This window comes from Chiloscyllium plagiosum, unplaced genomic scaffold, assembly GCF_037043375.1.
Source record: "Chiloscyllium plagiosum isolate Xiang-an unplaced genomic scaffold, Cpla_swu_hap1 HiC_scaffold_35, whole genome shotgun sequence".
NCBI classification, from domain to species: domain Eukaryota; kingdom Metazoa; phylum Chordata; class Chondrichthyes; order Orectolobiformes; family Hemiscylliidae; genus Chiloscyllium; species Chiloscyllium plagiosum.
This window is the reverse complement of record NW_028270173.1, coordinates 56,631,811-56,645,137: the sequence shown is the minus strand read 5'-3', so window position 1 is coordinate 56,645,137 and position 13,327 is coordinate 56,631,811. Positions and strand designations below refer to the sequence as shown.

The 13,327-nt window shown below is 45.1% G+C and overlaps 1 protein-coding gene and 1 long non-coding RNA gene across 2 annotated transcripts in view; one reads left to right on the top strand and one right to left on the bottom strand.

The window, feature by feature from the left end:
- Nucleotides 1-13,327, top strand: part of LOC122541270 (uncharacterized) — a 49,389-nt gene that overhangs the window by 25,817 nt on the left and 10,245 nt on the right. The gene's annotated exons all lie outside the window — the stretch shown is intronic.
- LOC122541262 (uncharacterized) overlaps nucleotides 9,224-13,327 on the bottom strand; it is a 94,703-nt gene continuing 90,599 nt past the window's right edge. The window contains exon 10 of the mRNA XM_087979714.1: nucleotides 9,224-10,791. Within this exon, the coding sequence (XP_087835840.1) occupies nucleotides 10,460-10,791 (332 nt within the window). The 3' untranslated portion in view covers nucleotides 9,224-10,459. The remainder of the gene's footprint in view (nucleotides 10,792-13,327) is intronic.

Here is a 13,327-nt window from a genome sequence, read left to right as displayed (position 1 = left end):
TTGCTCCTTTCTTGAATAATTGTTCCACACTGGATATTCTCTAATCCTCTGGCACCATCCTGTGGCCAGACAGGAATTGACAATTGTATTGAAATACTTGCCACTGACAATGCCAAATCCTCTTTTGTCTCAGTTTCAGTCTCTGTTTTCACTGTCTCCCACACAGTCTTACTAATTTCTCCCTTTTGTTTTCAAACACTCTTCCAAATATTCTTGATGTTGAACTGATCAGCAAATCTATTAGTGTGTAGGATAGCTTTGATATGCCCTATCCCAGCATCAAGCTCATTCAGCCAACAGATGGCTCGATCCCTCATCATGTGGATGCAGACAAGATTGATCTTGTCGTGTGTGGAGCTGCAGGAATCTCAACATGTGATCAATTTCTCGAAAACACTAAGAGGAAAGGGAACTTGTTTGCTTAATCCATTTGCTTGGTAACTCTGAATGCAGGATGGTGTTTGCTAAGTTGTTTCATGATATCACCAGTAATGCAAGTGTGTACAGCCCCTGGCTGTCACTAGATTGTGGTATTTCATATACATGTATGAATCATATGTTTAATCTTTCCTCATCTTATACCTTTAACATATCCAAAAATATTAATAACCATCAAAATCCTTTTAAAAATCATGGGAAAATATGTGAATTGTGTTTACGAGGGAAACATATAAAAAATAAATTGTCGCTGTTGATGAAATTGCTTCATGATATATAGTCTGAATTATCATCTGATAGGTTATATATTCCAACAAATTTCAAATTCCAGGGGTTGCTATACATTCTGATGACCAGAAAGAACGTGGCCAGGCTACACGATCAGATATTATACATTTACGGTCTCACTCTGACTTGAAAGGATTGTGAGGGCCCCTAATGAAGTACTGTGCAGTACAGTGAGGCACTGAGTGTGAAAAGTGTCAGAGTAAAAGTATACTCAGTCACTTAATACTAAAATTGTAATAAATTATTCCCTGAGGTAAGAGCTCCATCCTCTAGTCAATTACTCCCCACACAGATTTGTCCAGATATTTAATTGCTGTTAAAGATGACACCAAGGTGGATATTTTATTGATATGCAGGTTATTGCGGATTGCTGATTAAGGTTAATACAATTTCAAAGTAAATCACTTGATACAGTACAGATGTCTAATGGAACAGAAATACTTGTTGCAAGGTTATAGAAAGTTCAATTCAGATAAAGTTGGTGAGCAGAAATTCCAGAATCTATTTATTGTGGAATTAAATTCACAAAAGAATTTTAGGGTAAACTTTTGTCAATATCATTTTATTCAATGATGTGAAACTTTTGCAACAAGATAACATTGCCTGGAACCACACCTTGTCAAATAATTGAACACAAGCAACATGATTAGTAATTTCCTGTTTAATTATTTGGTTTAAATGTCTGAAACTATAGCAAAATAATTTCATAGCATAAGAATAATCTAGTAAAAATGTTAATGTAATGCATTATGACATTTTAATAAGGTCCAAGGGAGTGTTGCTGAACAAAGAGACCTTGGAGTGCAGGTTCATAGCTCCTTGAAAGTGGAGTCGCAGGTAGATAGGATCGTGAAGAAGGTGTTTGTTATGCTTTCCTTTATTGGTCAGAGCACTGAGTACAGAAGTTGGGAGGTCATATTGCAGCTGCACAGGACATTGGTTAGGCCACTGTTGGAATATTGCGTGCAATTCTGGTCTCCTTCCTATCGGAAAGATGTTGTGAAACTTGAAAGGGTTCAGAAAAGATTTACAAGGATGTTGCCAGGGTTGGAGGATCTGAGCTAATAGGGAGAGGCTGAACAGGCTGGGGCTGTTTTCCCTGGAGCATCCCTGTGCAGTCAGCATTTGAAAAGAGAACATATCATGAACATATAATGAAAAGTGACTCTTTTTGTTTCTACTTTTAAATCCTAATTAGCCTCTTGCATATTTGGATCATTTTATTTTGGATTTACCATTACTATTTCTTTCTATCTAACTGATTCTGAGCAGTTACTTCCCTGTCATACAGAACTTACAAAAGGCAATCATGACTTGGAAGGGATCATTAACTGGGAAAGGGGAAGAACTGTAACTGTAAATAAACTCTAAGGGTTATCACAGAGGCAGGATAGGCTGAACAACCTCCTCTTTTGCTGTTGAGAATGTGGTGCTGGAAAAACACAGCAGGTCAGGCAGCATCTGAGCAGCAGGGAAATAAGCCCTTCATCAGGAATCATCCTATTTTGCTGTACCAGTAGAAAATGATATGAGCTTGAGGAACATATCTTTCTCCCCATTAAATATCTCAGATGTCTGCTTCTCTCAGCGTATTCAATACCTGCTTCAAATTTAAACAGTCCTTAATCTTACTTTAGTCATTTGCTGATTTAGGGTCAATCCTGCACACAGAGAGAAGTTGCTGGGTGAAAACAAACGTAATTAGTAAACTAGAAAAGCTCTTGGGAATCAAGGATTGGGAGTCAAATACGACAATTCTGTGTCTTTTGAATACTTACTGAGGAAATGTTCTTTCTCCACAGATGTTGCCAGAGCTGGTAAGTATTTTCAGGATTTTCTGTTTTTCTGCTAAAAGGACAAAGTTTTGATGCTAGTACCAGCAGGAATATTTCAGCTTCTGTGTCGTTAGTTAGAAATTTCTTAAGTTCTTTTAAGGAAATGGTTTCCAGTTGATGTGTTTATTTTTTAAACTGAAATTGCTCCAAATTCTTGTTGTGTCATTCACTGATAACAGTTAATTTCTGTGTCCATTCAGCCCTCTACTCTGGTCACACACAGCACTGTGTTGTGAGGTGTTCCAGTTTGTACAATTACAAAGGGCATTGAAATAACTCCACAGAGGAGAGTCACTATGTTGCCCTTTATTTACACCTGCATTGTACTTGTCACTGGTCTGGCTTCCTCAGAGTGAGCTGGCAGAGTGAACAGGATGTCTGTAATTCCTGTTTCGATCTGTCAGCAAGAGCTCCCTGATGGGACCAGATTAACAGCCCCAATCACGGAACTCATATTCTTTGAGATCCACCTGGCTGACACCATTCCGATCACTGCATCCCTCCTGTTTAAGTCCTGGGACGTAGGCAGTAGATAGTTTTCCTTTAGCATCTCCTGGGACAGGTCCACATTGGCTGTGTTTCCTTTGAGTCAGATTAGGATGTGGCTGGTCTGTACTGGAGCTCAGCCCACCTCTTTTGCCCTGAGCACCTCAGAAGAAATTCATCCTGTCCTTCAGGTGGTAAAGGCATGATGGTTGCTACATCACAGTGTCCATGTCAGCCTCTGAGGCTTCTTCACTAGGCAGAGGGGGACAACCCATTGGTTTCTGGCTGTTCTGATGGGGGGAGGTGCGTGTATGTTTGGCTCCTTCCCTGTGTGTAGCTTTCATGTGGTCCACGTGCTTGTTCAGGACCACCTCACCGAGCCAGATGTTGTACTTCACAGCTCCTGACCTTGCATCAACCAATTCTCTTACTAATGTAGAGGCATTCCTATGAGTCCGGCACCAAAACCCGTCCTCCGTGAGTAAACAGTCTCTCTTGCTTAGAGGAGTCTTGTGTCAAGTATTGGTGTTCCTGATGCCATTTCACCCCAGCTCCCAGGTCAAGGAAGAGCAGGTTTAAACTAGTACGTAGTCTTCGCCCCAAGAACAACTCTGCTCGAGCCATCCCTTTGGTTGCATAAAGGGTGGTCCGATAATCACATGAGAACCGGGACAGTTTGGTATCGAGTGAAGCTCTAGGCTGTTTCCTTCAGCTTGCCTTTACAGTTTAGCCTGCTACTTCTGCTTGACCATAGGACGATGGATGGTATGGAGCTGTCCTTATATGCTGAATGCCATTCGACTTTAGGAAATACTCGAATTCCCTGCTGGTAAGTGATGGTCTATTGATGTACCTGCCAGTGGGAGCATCACCAGTGATGCACCTGCCGGTGGGAGCACCAGTGGTGATGTACCTGCCGGTGGGAGCACCAGTGGTGATGTACCTGCCGGTGGGAGCACCAGTGGTGATGTACCTGCCGGTGGGAGCACCAGTGGTGATGTACCTGCCGGCGGGAGCACCAGTGGTGATGTACCTGCCGGTGGGAGCACCAGTGGTGATGTACCTGCCGGTGGGAGCACCAGTGGTGATGTACCTGCCGGTGGGAGCACCAGTGGTGATGTACCTGCCGGTGGGAGCACCAGTGGTGATGTACCTGCCGGCGGGAGCACCAGTGGTGATGTACCTGCCAGTGGAAGTACTGCCAGTGAATTACCTGCCGCTGGGAGCACCAGTGGTGATGTACCTGCCAGTGGACATACTGCCAGTGATGTACCTGCCAGTGGACATACTGCCAGTGATGTACCTGCCAGTGGACATACTGCCAGTGATGTACCTGCCGGTGGGAGCACCAGTGGTGATGTACCTGCCAGTGGACATACTGCCGGTGATGTACCTGCCAGTGGACATACTGCCAGTGATGTACCTGCCAGTGGACATACTGCCAGTGATGTACCTGCCAGTGGACATACTGCCAGTGATGTACCTGCCAGTGGACATACTGCCAGTGATGTACCTGCCGGTGGGAGCACCAGTGGTGATGTACCTGCCAGTGGACATACTGCCGGTGATGTACCTGCTGGTGAGAGGTGCATTGTCACTTGGCCTCCTGGACAGTGTTCCAGCTTGTAATCATACGCACTCTGAGTGAATGGCCACCACTGAATTTGTCCTCTTTATGTCAGCCCTTAATGAGTTTGAAGTTTGCTGTGAGTACAGATTTACATCCATAAAGGTATTGGTAGCACCTTTCTCCCACCAAAGATAACCACTGAAGCTTCTTTCTCTATCTGGATGTATTTACACGCTGCATCAGCCAAAGTCCGGGAAACAGACACACTTGGGCGTTCCTCTCCATTGGGCCGTCTGTGAGCCAACACTACCAATATTGAATGGGGAAGCATTGCATGTCAGCAGCACATCTCACTTGGTATCAGAGTGTGTCAGCACCTTAGATGACGAAAGCTGCTTCTTCACTTCCCTGAAGACTACATTTCCAAGGCTGACCATTCTTCAGTTGGAAACGTAAGGATGTGTGGTTGGGGGCCAGGTTACGGAAGAACTTCCTGTAATCATTCACCAGCCTAAGGAAAGACCTAAGCTCTGGTACAGATGTGGGAGCTGGAGACACCTTTGAGGGCCCTCACTTTATTCTCCAATGGGTGTAAACAGGTCTTACCGACTCTGTAGGTCAGCTAGGTCACTTGGTGTGCCTGGAACAGTTATTCTTCCCTTCTGGGGCAGACACCTGTCTTGCAGAAATGCCCAAGGACTATGTCCAAGTTCTTTCAGTCAAAAATCACATGACACTGGGTTATAGTCCAACAGGTTTATTTGAAACCACAACCTTTCATAGCCCTGCTCCTTCCTCAGTCAGCTAGTGAGAGAGAATATTTTAGACTCAGGCCTTATGGTAATAGATTAAAGAATCACACAACTGATGTGAATGTATTGAACAAACCTAGATTGTTTTTAAGTCTCTAATCAGTTAGAATGGAGATACATATTTTGTAGGATTAATGTGTAAATCCCAGAATTTCTTCCAAGTCCCTGCCCCAAGATAACTTAAGGTTTTATCAATATAAAGGTGACATCTCAGGTCAATGTATTTTAAGTGTGAGGCCTTGTTTCAAATATGATTCGCTATCAACCTGGAGTCAGACCGGTTTTATTTCCAAAGTAGGAATTTATAAAATGCCACATTGACTGACTGCCTACAGATTGTCTGCTTTTTTGAACAAAATTGGATGTTTCTGCAAATACAAATCTATAAATGCAAATTCACCCCATAGACTGATGTGTGTGTGTGTGTGAGAGAGAGAGAGAGAGAGTGTGTATGTGTGTGTGGATGTGTGTGCTTGAGAGAGAGTGTGTGAGTGTGAGGGAGTATATAACTGTGAGAAAGTGTGCGTGTGTGAGACAGTGTGCGAGTGAGAGTGTGTTTGTGTGAGAGAGTATGTCTACGTGTGTGTGTGTGAGAGAGAGAGAGAGAGTGTGTATGTGTGTGTGGATGTGTGTGCTTGAGAGAGAGTGTGTGAGTGTGAGGGAGTATATGCCTGTGAGAAAGTGTGCGTGTGTGAGACAGTGTGCGAGTGAGAGTGTGTTTGTGTGAGAGAGTATGTCTACGTGTGTGTGTGTGTGTGTGAGAGAGTGAGAGAGAGAGAGAGTGTCCAGTCTCGCGGGTCACCTGTAGTGCGACATGAACCCAAGATCCCAATTGAAGCCATCCCCATGGTTAGGAACATGGCTATCAGCCTCTGCTCGGCCACCCTGCATTGTTGCGTATCCTGAAGTCCGCTTTGGAGGACGGTCACCTGAAGATCCGAGACTGAACGTCCTTGACTGTTAGTTCTTCAAATGCTCTTTATTAGCCTTCCTGGTTATTAGCACATCATCCAGAGAAATGGCAACCTGGAGTAGGTCTTGTAAAATGTTCTCTATCGTCCACTGAAAGATGGCACAGGCTGATGATATCCCAAATATCAGCCTTGTATATTGGTACAAACCCTAAGGAGTATTAATTGTAGCATACATCTGGGAACCCTCATCTAACTGTATTTGCACGCCCACATGGCTCATGTCCAGCTTCCTGAAGGACAGCCCCTTGCCAGCTTTGTATATAAATCCTCTATGTGAGGGGGTTGGGTATTTGTCCAGCAGTGAGCAGCAGTTTACTGTTTATTTAACATCCCCTCATAGGTGAACTGACCCATTGGCCTTCACAATCAGTACGACTGGCAATGCCCATTCTGCAAACCATACCAGTCTGATGATTCCTGTTTTCCAAGCTCCCAATTTCTGCCTGCACGAAGAGAATGGCACTGGGATGGCCTTGCAGAATTATGGAATTACTTCAACATATAAAGGTGGCCTTAGCCCCTTGGATAGTCCCAGGACCTTCCTGAAAAGGTCTGGGCATTTAATTCAGACTTCACTTAGGCAGCCATTTTCTCATCAAAAAACGTTGAGCCAATCAAGGTGAAACTTTCTAAATCCAGTTCACCCCATCAAGCTTGGGTCCAAGTCTTTTCCTACAGTCGGTGGGAACTGAACCAGCTGCTTCTTACACGAGACCGTAAACCAAGGTTGTACCCATAATCTGTAAAGGTTCCCCAGGATAGGTTCTCAGCCTGGCTGAGGTCTTCCACAAACCTAGTGGCTGGAGTCCAGAGGGAATCTGGTTAAAGACTGGCTCTGCAATCACTGATGTAGCCGCACTGATCTCAACCTCCATTAGAACTAGGGGATCATTTAATCAGACGTTTATTTTGATTGGTTCTGATTTGGATGTTGCTAAGCAATTTAACTGTTCCAAACGGTGTGAAGGTGGGCTTTCCAGGGTGTGTACTCTCCTGGATTCTGGGCTATGAGTTCTCTTACTCAATTCAGGCCGAGTGGGACTGCTTTGCTGTCTCGGGTCTGCATACTGGCAGCATCTACAATGCCCTGCTGGCCCAAGGTTAAAAATCACACACCAGGTTATAGTCCAAACAGGTTTAATTGGAAGCACTAGCTTTTGGAGCGCTGCTCCTTCATCACCTCAACCATCTGATGAAGGAGCGTTGCTCCGAAAGCTAGTGCTTCCAATTAAATCTGTTGGACTATAACCTGGTGTTGTGTGATTTTTAACTTCGTACACCCCAGTCCAACACCGGCATCTCCAAATCATGACTGCTGGCCCAGATCCTCGAAAATATTTTCACCGTTTGGCAGAGGCTTGGCTTTGTTTTTGTTTTTTGCTGTGACCTGGAGTCCCTGCGTTCAGGATGTGTCCAGGGTGAGGCTATGCAATTGCCTTCACTCACGTGGTGTTCCCCAAGCTCAGTCGCCCTTCCATCGGAACACCCTGTCACTCCTTAAACCCCGCTTGCTGCACTTCAGAACGACCAAGCCAGTTGTAGGGCCTGGTTGAAGTCCAGTTGGGCTTCAGCCATGAGGTCCCTTTGCAATGGTCACATCATTTAATCTCAAATACCAAATGGTCTCTCAACATCTCATTGTGGGTTACACCAAACACACATGCCTCTCCTGTCATCTTAATCTCATCAAAAAACCCCGACATGGATCCTTGAACGACTGAGTAAAACTGATAGCATCTTAGAATTACAGGAAGCTTGGGGTTGTAATATTCCTTAACTAAAACCGTCAGCTCTTTGAATGGTTTTAGCCTCAGGAAGCACTCGCCACCTAATAACCAAAACAGCCTAGGGGGTCTCCAAGCTATCAGGAGAATTACTCTTTGCTTTACATCTGCCCCAGTGTCATTTGCCCAGAAACAATAACACATTTTTACCACGTACTGAGCCGAGACTATGATGGCAGGATTGAAACGACTCAAGGTTACCAAACAACAGCATAATGGCGGAAATGCTTACCCAGACTCAAAGATGACTGTTGTGAGCGAATTTCTTCAGGAGCACTTCTTTTTCTGTCTCATTGCCACAAATATAACTCCACGGCAGCCAGCATCCCATCACCATGTCGCCCTTTAATTACACATGCAAAGTATTTGACACTAATCCGCCTTCCTCAGAACAGAATCTCTGACATTCCTGGTTTTTTTTCTTTGTTTTCCCCCACACTCGTGCCTAACAGCAGTGGTGCTTATTTTTCCCCAGCACCCATGTCGTGTGTGTGTAGGTGTCGGACACAGTGAAGAACAAAGTGCATAAATCTTTATTTATATTCCACCACACATTCCATTTATTTTTTTTCTTTCTTTATTTTTTTCTTTTTTAAAAAAAACCCCACACTACCACCTAAGTGTGATAGTGCTTATTTTTTCCCCAGCACCCATGGTGTGTGTGTGCAGGTATGAGACACAGTGAAAGACACAAAGTGCACGAATCTTTATTCAATTTCCACCACCAGGAAGATAGGAAAACACCCGGGTGGCCAGTGACAAACACTGCCCTTCACATCAAAGGGCAGTGCTGTGTGATCAAAACAGTGAAGGGGAGGGTAGGGACTAAATCAAAATAGAGTTGGAGGGAGAAATGATGCACTCCACTCCCTGCGGCGCCCACCTCTCCCTGAACAACTCCAGGGTGTTGGTGGACACCGCGTGCTCCTTCTCCAAGGACACCCGGGCCCATATTCCATTTATTTTTTTTTATTTTAATTTTTTTTCCCATGGTGTGTGTGTGTGTGTGTGCAGGTTTGAGACACAGTGAAAGACACAAAGTGCATGAATCTTTATTCAAATTCCACCACCAGGAAGATAGGAAAACACCTGGGTATCTGTCAGCCAGGGCTCCCTGATTGGACCAGATTAATAGCCCAAATCAGGGAACTCAGATTCTATGAGGTCCAGCTGGCTGACCTCATTACAATTATTACAGACAGCACAGCACAAAAAAATTATATACAATTTATTGGATGGATGCTTGGTACAGATATTCTCAACAATATCCTTTCCCCAGTCCTTCACTCTTTCAGTCAAATGATTTGTAGTGATAGAGCTTTCAATCTGTTGTTTAAAGCACTGTTTATTAATCTTTTCAGACTGAAAACTAACAGCTCCCAACTTCTCAGTAGAATCTGTCACCCAGTTTCTCCGTAAATACCTAATAATCCCAGCCAGAGAATTCCCATTATTTGAAAGTGTTAATTCCTTGAGATCTGCCCTTACCAGCTGATAACTCACTGCAAACTATCCAGTGCATGGCAGCACAGCAGAGAACATATTCATCACTTGTGCTGCACATCAGTAATAACTCATTAAAACTACCATTATCCTTGACATGCAGGATACAGTCATTTCCCCACCTTCGACGTAGTACCTCCAATGTTGCATAATTTCCAATCCAGGTCTTTTTGTGATGATCTTTCCTCTCACTGTTTGAAAACCTTGAATATGCTTTCCTATTCAATACTGGTGAATAACTTCTCTTGAAGTAGGGTGGCACGGTGACTCAGTGGTTAGCACTGCTGCCTCACAGTGCCGTGGACCCGGCTTTGATTCCAGCCTCGGGTGGCTGTTTGTGTGTAGTTTGCACGTTCTCCCCGTGTCTGTGTGGGTTTCCTCCGGGTGCTCCGGTTTCCTCCCACAGTCTAACGATGTGCAGGTCAGGCAGATTGACCATGATAAATTTCCCATAATGTCCACGGATGTGCAGGCAAAGTGGATGAACAATGGAAAATGCAGGGTTACAGGGATGGGCTAGGGGGATGGCTCTGGTGGGACGCTGTTCAGAGGGTCAGTGTGAACTTGATGGGTCAAATGGCCTGCCTCTGCATAATAGAGATTCTATGAAATACAATTGTGAACCTGATCAGACCTTCCTTTCCCTTGTGAGCACAGCTTGCCATCCACATTCATTTCAATTTCTATGTCCCTTGCAACTAATGTTAGTCCTTCAAACTCTGGGAGACACAGTCTAGGCTTGGGTTGGTCAGTCAGAACAGGATCTTTCTCAATGTGGATTGCACTGCCTGAATAAACTCTGCATTGCCTCTTGTTCCTCACTGGTGGTTAAGAATTCTATTACATTGCTACCTGGATGATATTTCACTGTGTTTCCATTAGAAACGTTGCTTGCAGGGTTTAATTTGTCTGTTTCTGAGGGACTCTCTTCTTCATTTGTGGCTTTATTCCCTCCCTCCAGGCCACGTGGATAGTTTGACTCTCTCTGTAAGGGCTGTGTTTTGAGCTGGGGCTCAGATTTGCTCATCAGCTTCAGTTCCACATTCTTATCCATGACTTCCTGCTGGCGGAGGGTGGGCCTGGTCTCCAGAAAGGGCTGAGCTGGAATTAATGATAATATTAAACCGCATTATAACTGAGAAAAATGTAAATATGCCTATTAACAGGCCAGTAACAGTAAATTTGGAATTATAACATTTTAAAGTTCTTTTCAAGGATTTATTTCGAACAGCTGTTTTGGATTTTCTGTTGAATCGGCTGACTGCTTCTTGTCATTTATATAAAGTGATTTAGATACAAATATAGGAGGCATGGTTAGTAAGTTTGCAGATGATACTGGGGGGCAGCACAGTGTCTCAGTGGTTAGCACTGTTGCCTCACAGCTCCAGGGACCCAGGTTCAATTCCAGCCTTGGGTGACTGTGCAAACTCTGCACAGACATTCTCCCTGTTGGCAGGGGTTTCCTCCGGGTGCTCTGGTTTCCTCCCACAGTCCAAAGATGTGCAGGTCAGGTGAATTGGCCATGCTAAATTACCCCAGAATGGTCAGGGATGTGTAGGTTAGGTGTTTTAATCAGGGGTAAATGTAAGATAGTAGGGGATGGGAATGGGTCTGGGTGGGTTACTCTTCTGATGATCAGTGTGGACCTGTGGGCTAAATGGCCTGTTTTCTCACTGCAGCGAGTCTGCTCCATGAATACTAAAGTAAGTGATAGTGTGGACAGTGATGAAGGTTGTATCAGAGTACGATGGGACCTTGATCAGACAGAACAACGGGCTGAGGAATGGCAGATGGAGTTCAATTTAGCTAAATGTGAAGTGTTGTATTTTGGAAAGGTAAATCAGGATAAGCCTTATTCAATAAATGGCAGGGCCCTGGAGAGAGTTGCTGAACAAACAAACCTTGGGGGTACAGGTGCATAGTTCCTTGAAAGTGGAGTTACAGGTGGCGAGGGTGGTGAAGGAGACGTGGCATGCTTGCTTTCATTGGGCACAGCTTTGAGGATAGGAATTGGGAGTATATATTGCGTTTGTACAGGACATTGATAAGGCTGTTTTTGGAATGATGCGTACAACCTGTCTATAGGAAGTTCGTTGCTAAATTCGAGTAGATGCAGAGAAGATTTCCCAAGATGCTGCTAGGATTAAAGTGTGTGAGCGATAGGGTGAGGCTGAATAGGCCAAGGCTTTTTTCCCTGGAGTGTCAGAGGCCGAGGGGTGATCTTCAGAAAGTTTATAAAATTAAGGGTACGGATAGGATTAAAAGGCAAGATTTTTTATTAAGGCTGGGGCAGACCAATACCAGAGGGCATAGGTTTAGGTAGAGAGGGGAAAAATATGAGGGACCTAAAGGGCAACATCTTCACACAGAGAGTGGGGAATGTACGGAATGAGCTACCAGAGGTAGTGGGGGAGGTTGGTACAATTACAGCATTTAAAAGGCATCTGGATGGGTATATGAATAGGAAGGGTTTGCGGATAAGGGCCAATAGATCGTATTGGGATGTCCGACTGGGATGTGATATATCAGGGAGGGTGATGGAGACTGAGCTGTTAACGCTGTGATACATCAGGGAGGGTGACGGAGACTGAGCTGTTAACGCTGTGATATATCAGGGAGGGTGATGGACCCCTCAATCCAGGAGGCAGTCACACCCTTTCCCACAGGGTCTTTGATGCGGTCAGTAGTCAAGGGCACTAGTACTTAACTGCGAGTTCTTTCAAACAGTCTGGATGGAAGCACAGGGGCTAGAGGGTGGAGGAGCAAACGGATGAGGGCTCCATGGTACACAATGCCATTGACGTGTGGAGAATTAATGGGAATATATAAGTGGTAGGGATCAGTGTTTTCAGTGAGATAGACACAGTTCTCTGCAGCTGAGAGTTCAGAAGATTGTGTTGCTCTCAGATACTCGAGTTCAGGACATCAGCACAGGGTTAAAGAAGGTCTGGCAGTAGGGAGGGAATGATCCCAGAGTCATCCTCCACATTGGCACCAACAGCAAGCGCTGGTTTTGAGGGATAATGAGCACCTTGTAGGGCACTTGCTGTCAAACTGGGCAAAGTGGGGGCACTGCTCACCTGACCTGCGCTGTGTCCAGTATCCTGCTGAGATGTACAGTGACATCCCTGCTGTTTAGTTCAAGGCTAAGGGAGAACCTTTGGGAAGATGTGAAAACTTCAGGCAGTGTTTGCTGACACTGTACATCCATGTTAATCCGGAAACACGCTTACACCCAATTCCAGGCACATTACAGCATCATGCCAAACGTACATGTATGTCATACACAAATGCAGAGAAAAAATTCATATGTTTCTGAAGCAGGGATCAGTGAGAGGGAGTGAGGACACAGGACCGGGGTATGGTGGGAGTGAGGACCGGATGGATGGGGAGAGAGGGCATGGTGGGGAATGAGGATGTAAGGGGGAGGGGAAGAGCATGGGGACGTGGGAGGGGAATGTGGATGTGGAGGGGGGGGGTGGGGGGGGAGGGAAATGGAGATGTGGGGGGGGGGGGATTGAGGATGTGGGGGTGGAGGGGAATGAGGACGTGGGGGTGGAGGGGAATGAGGACGTGGGGGTGGAGGGGAATGAGGACATGGGTGGAGGGGAATGGACACATGGGGGTGGAGGGGATT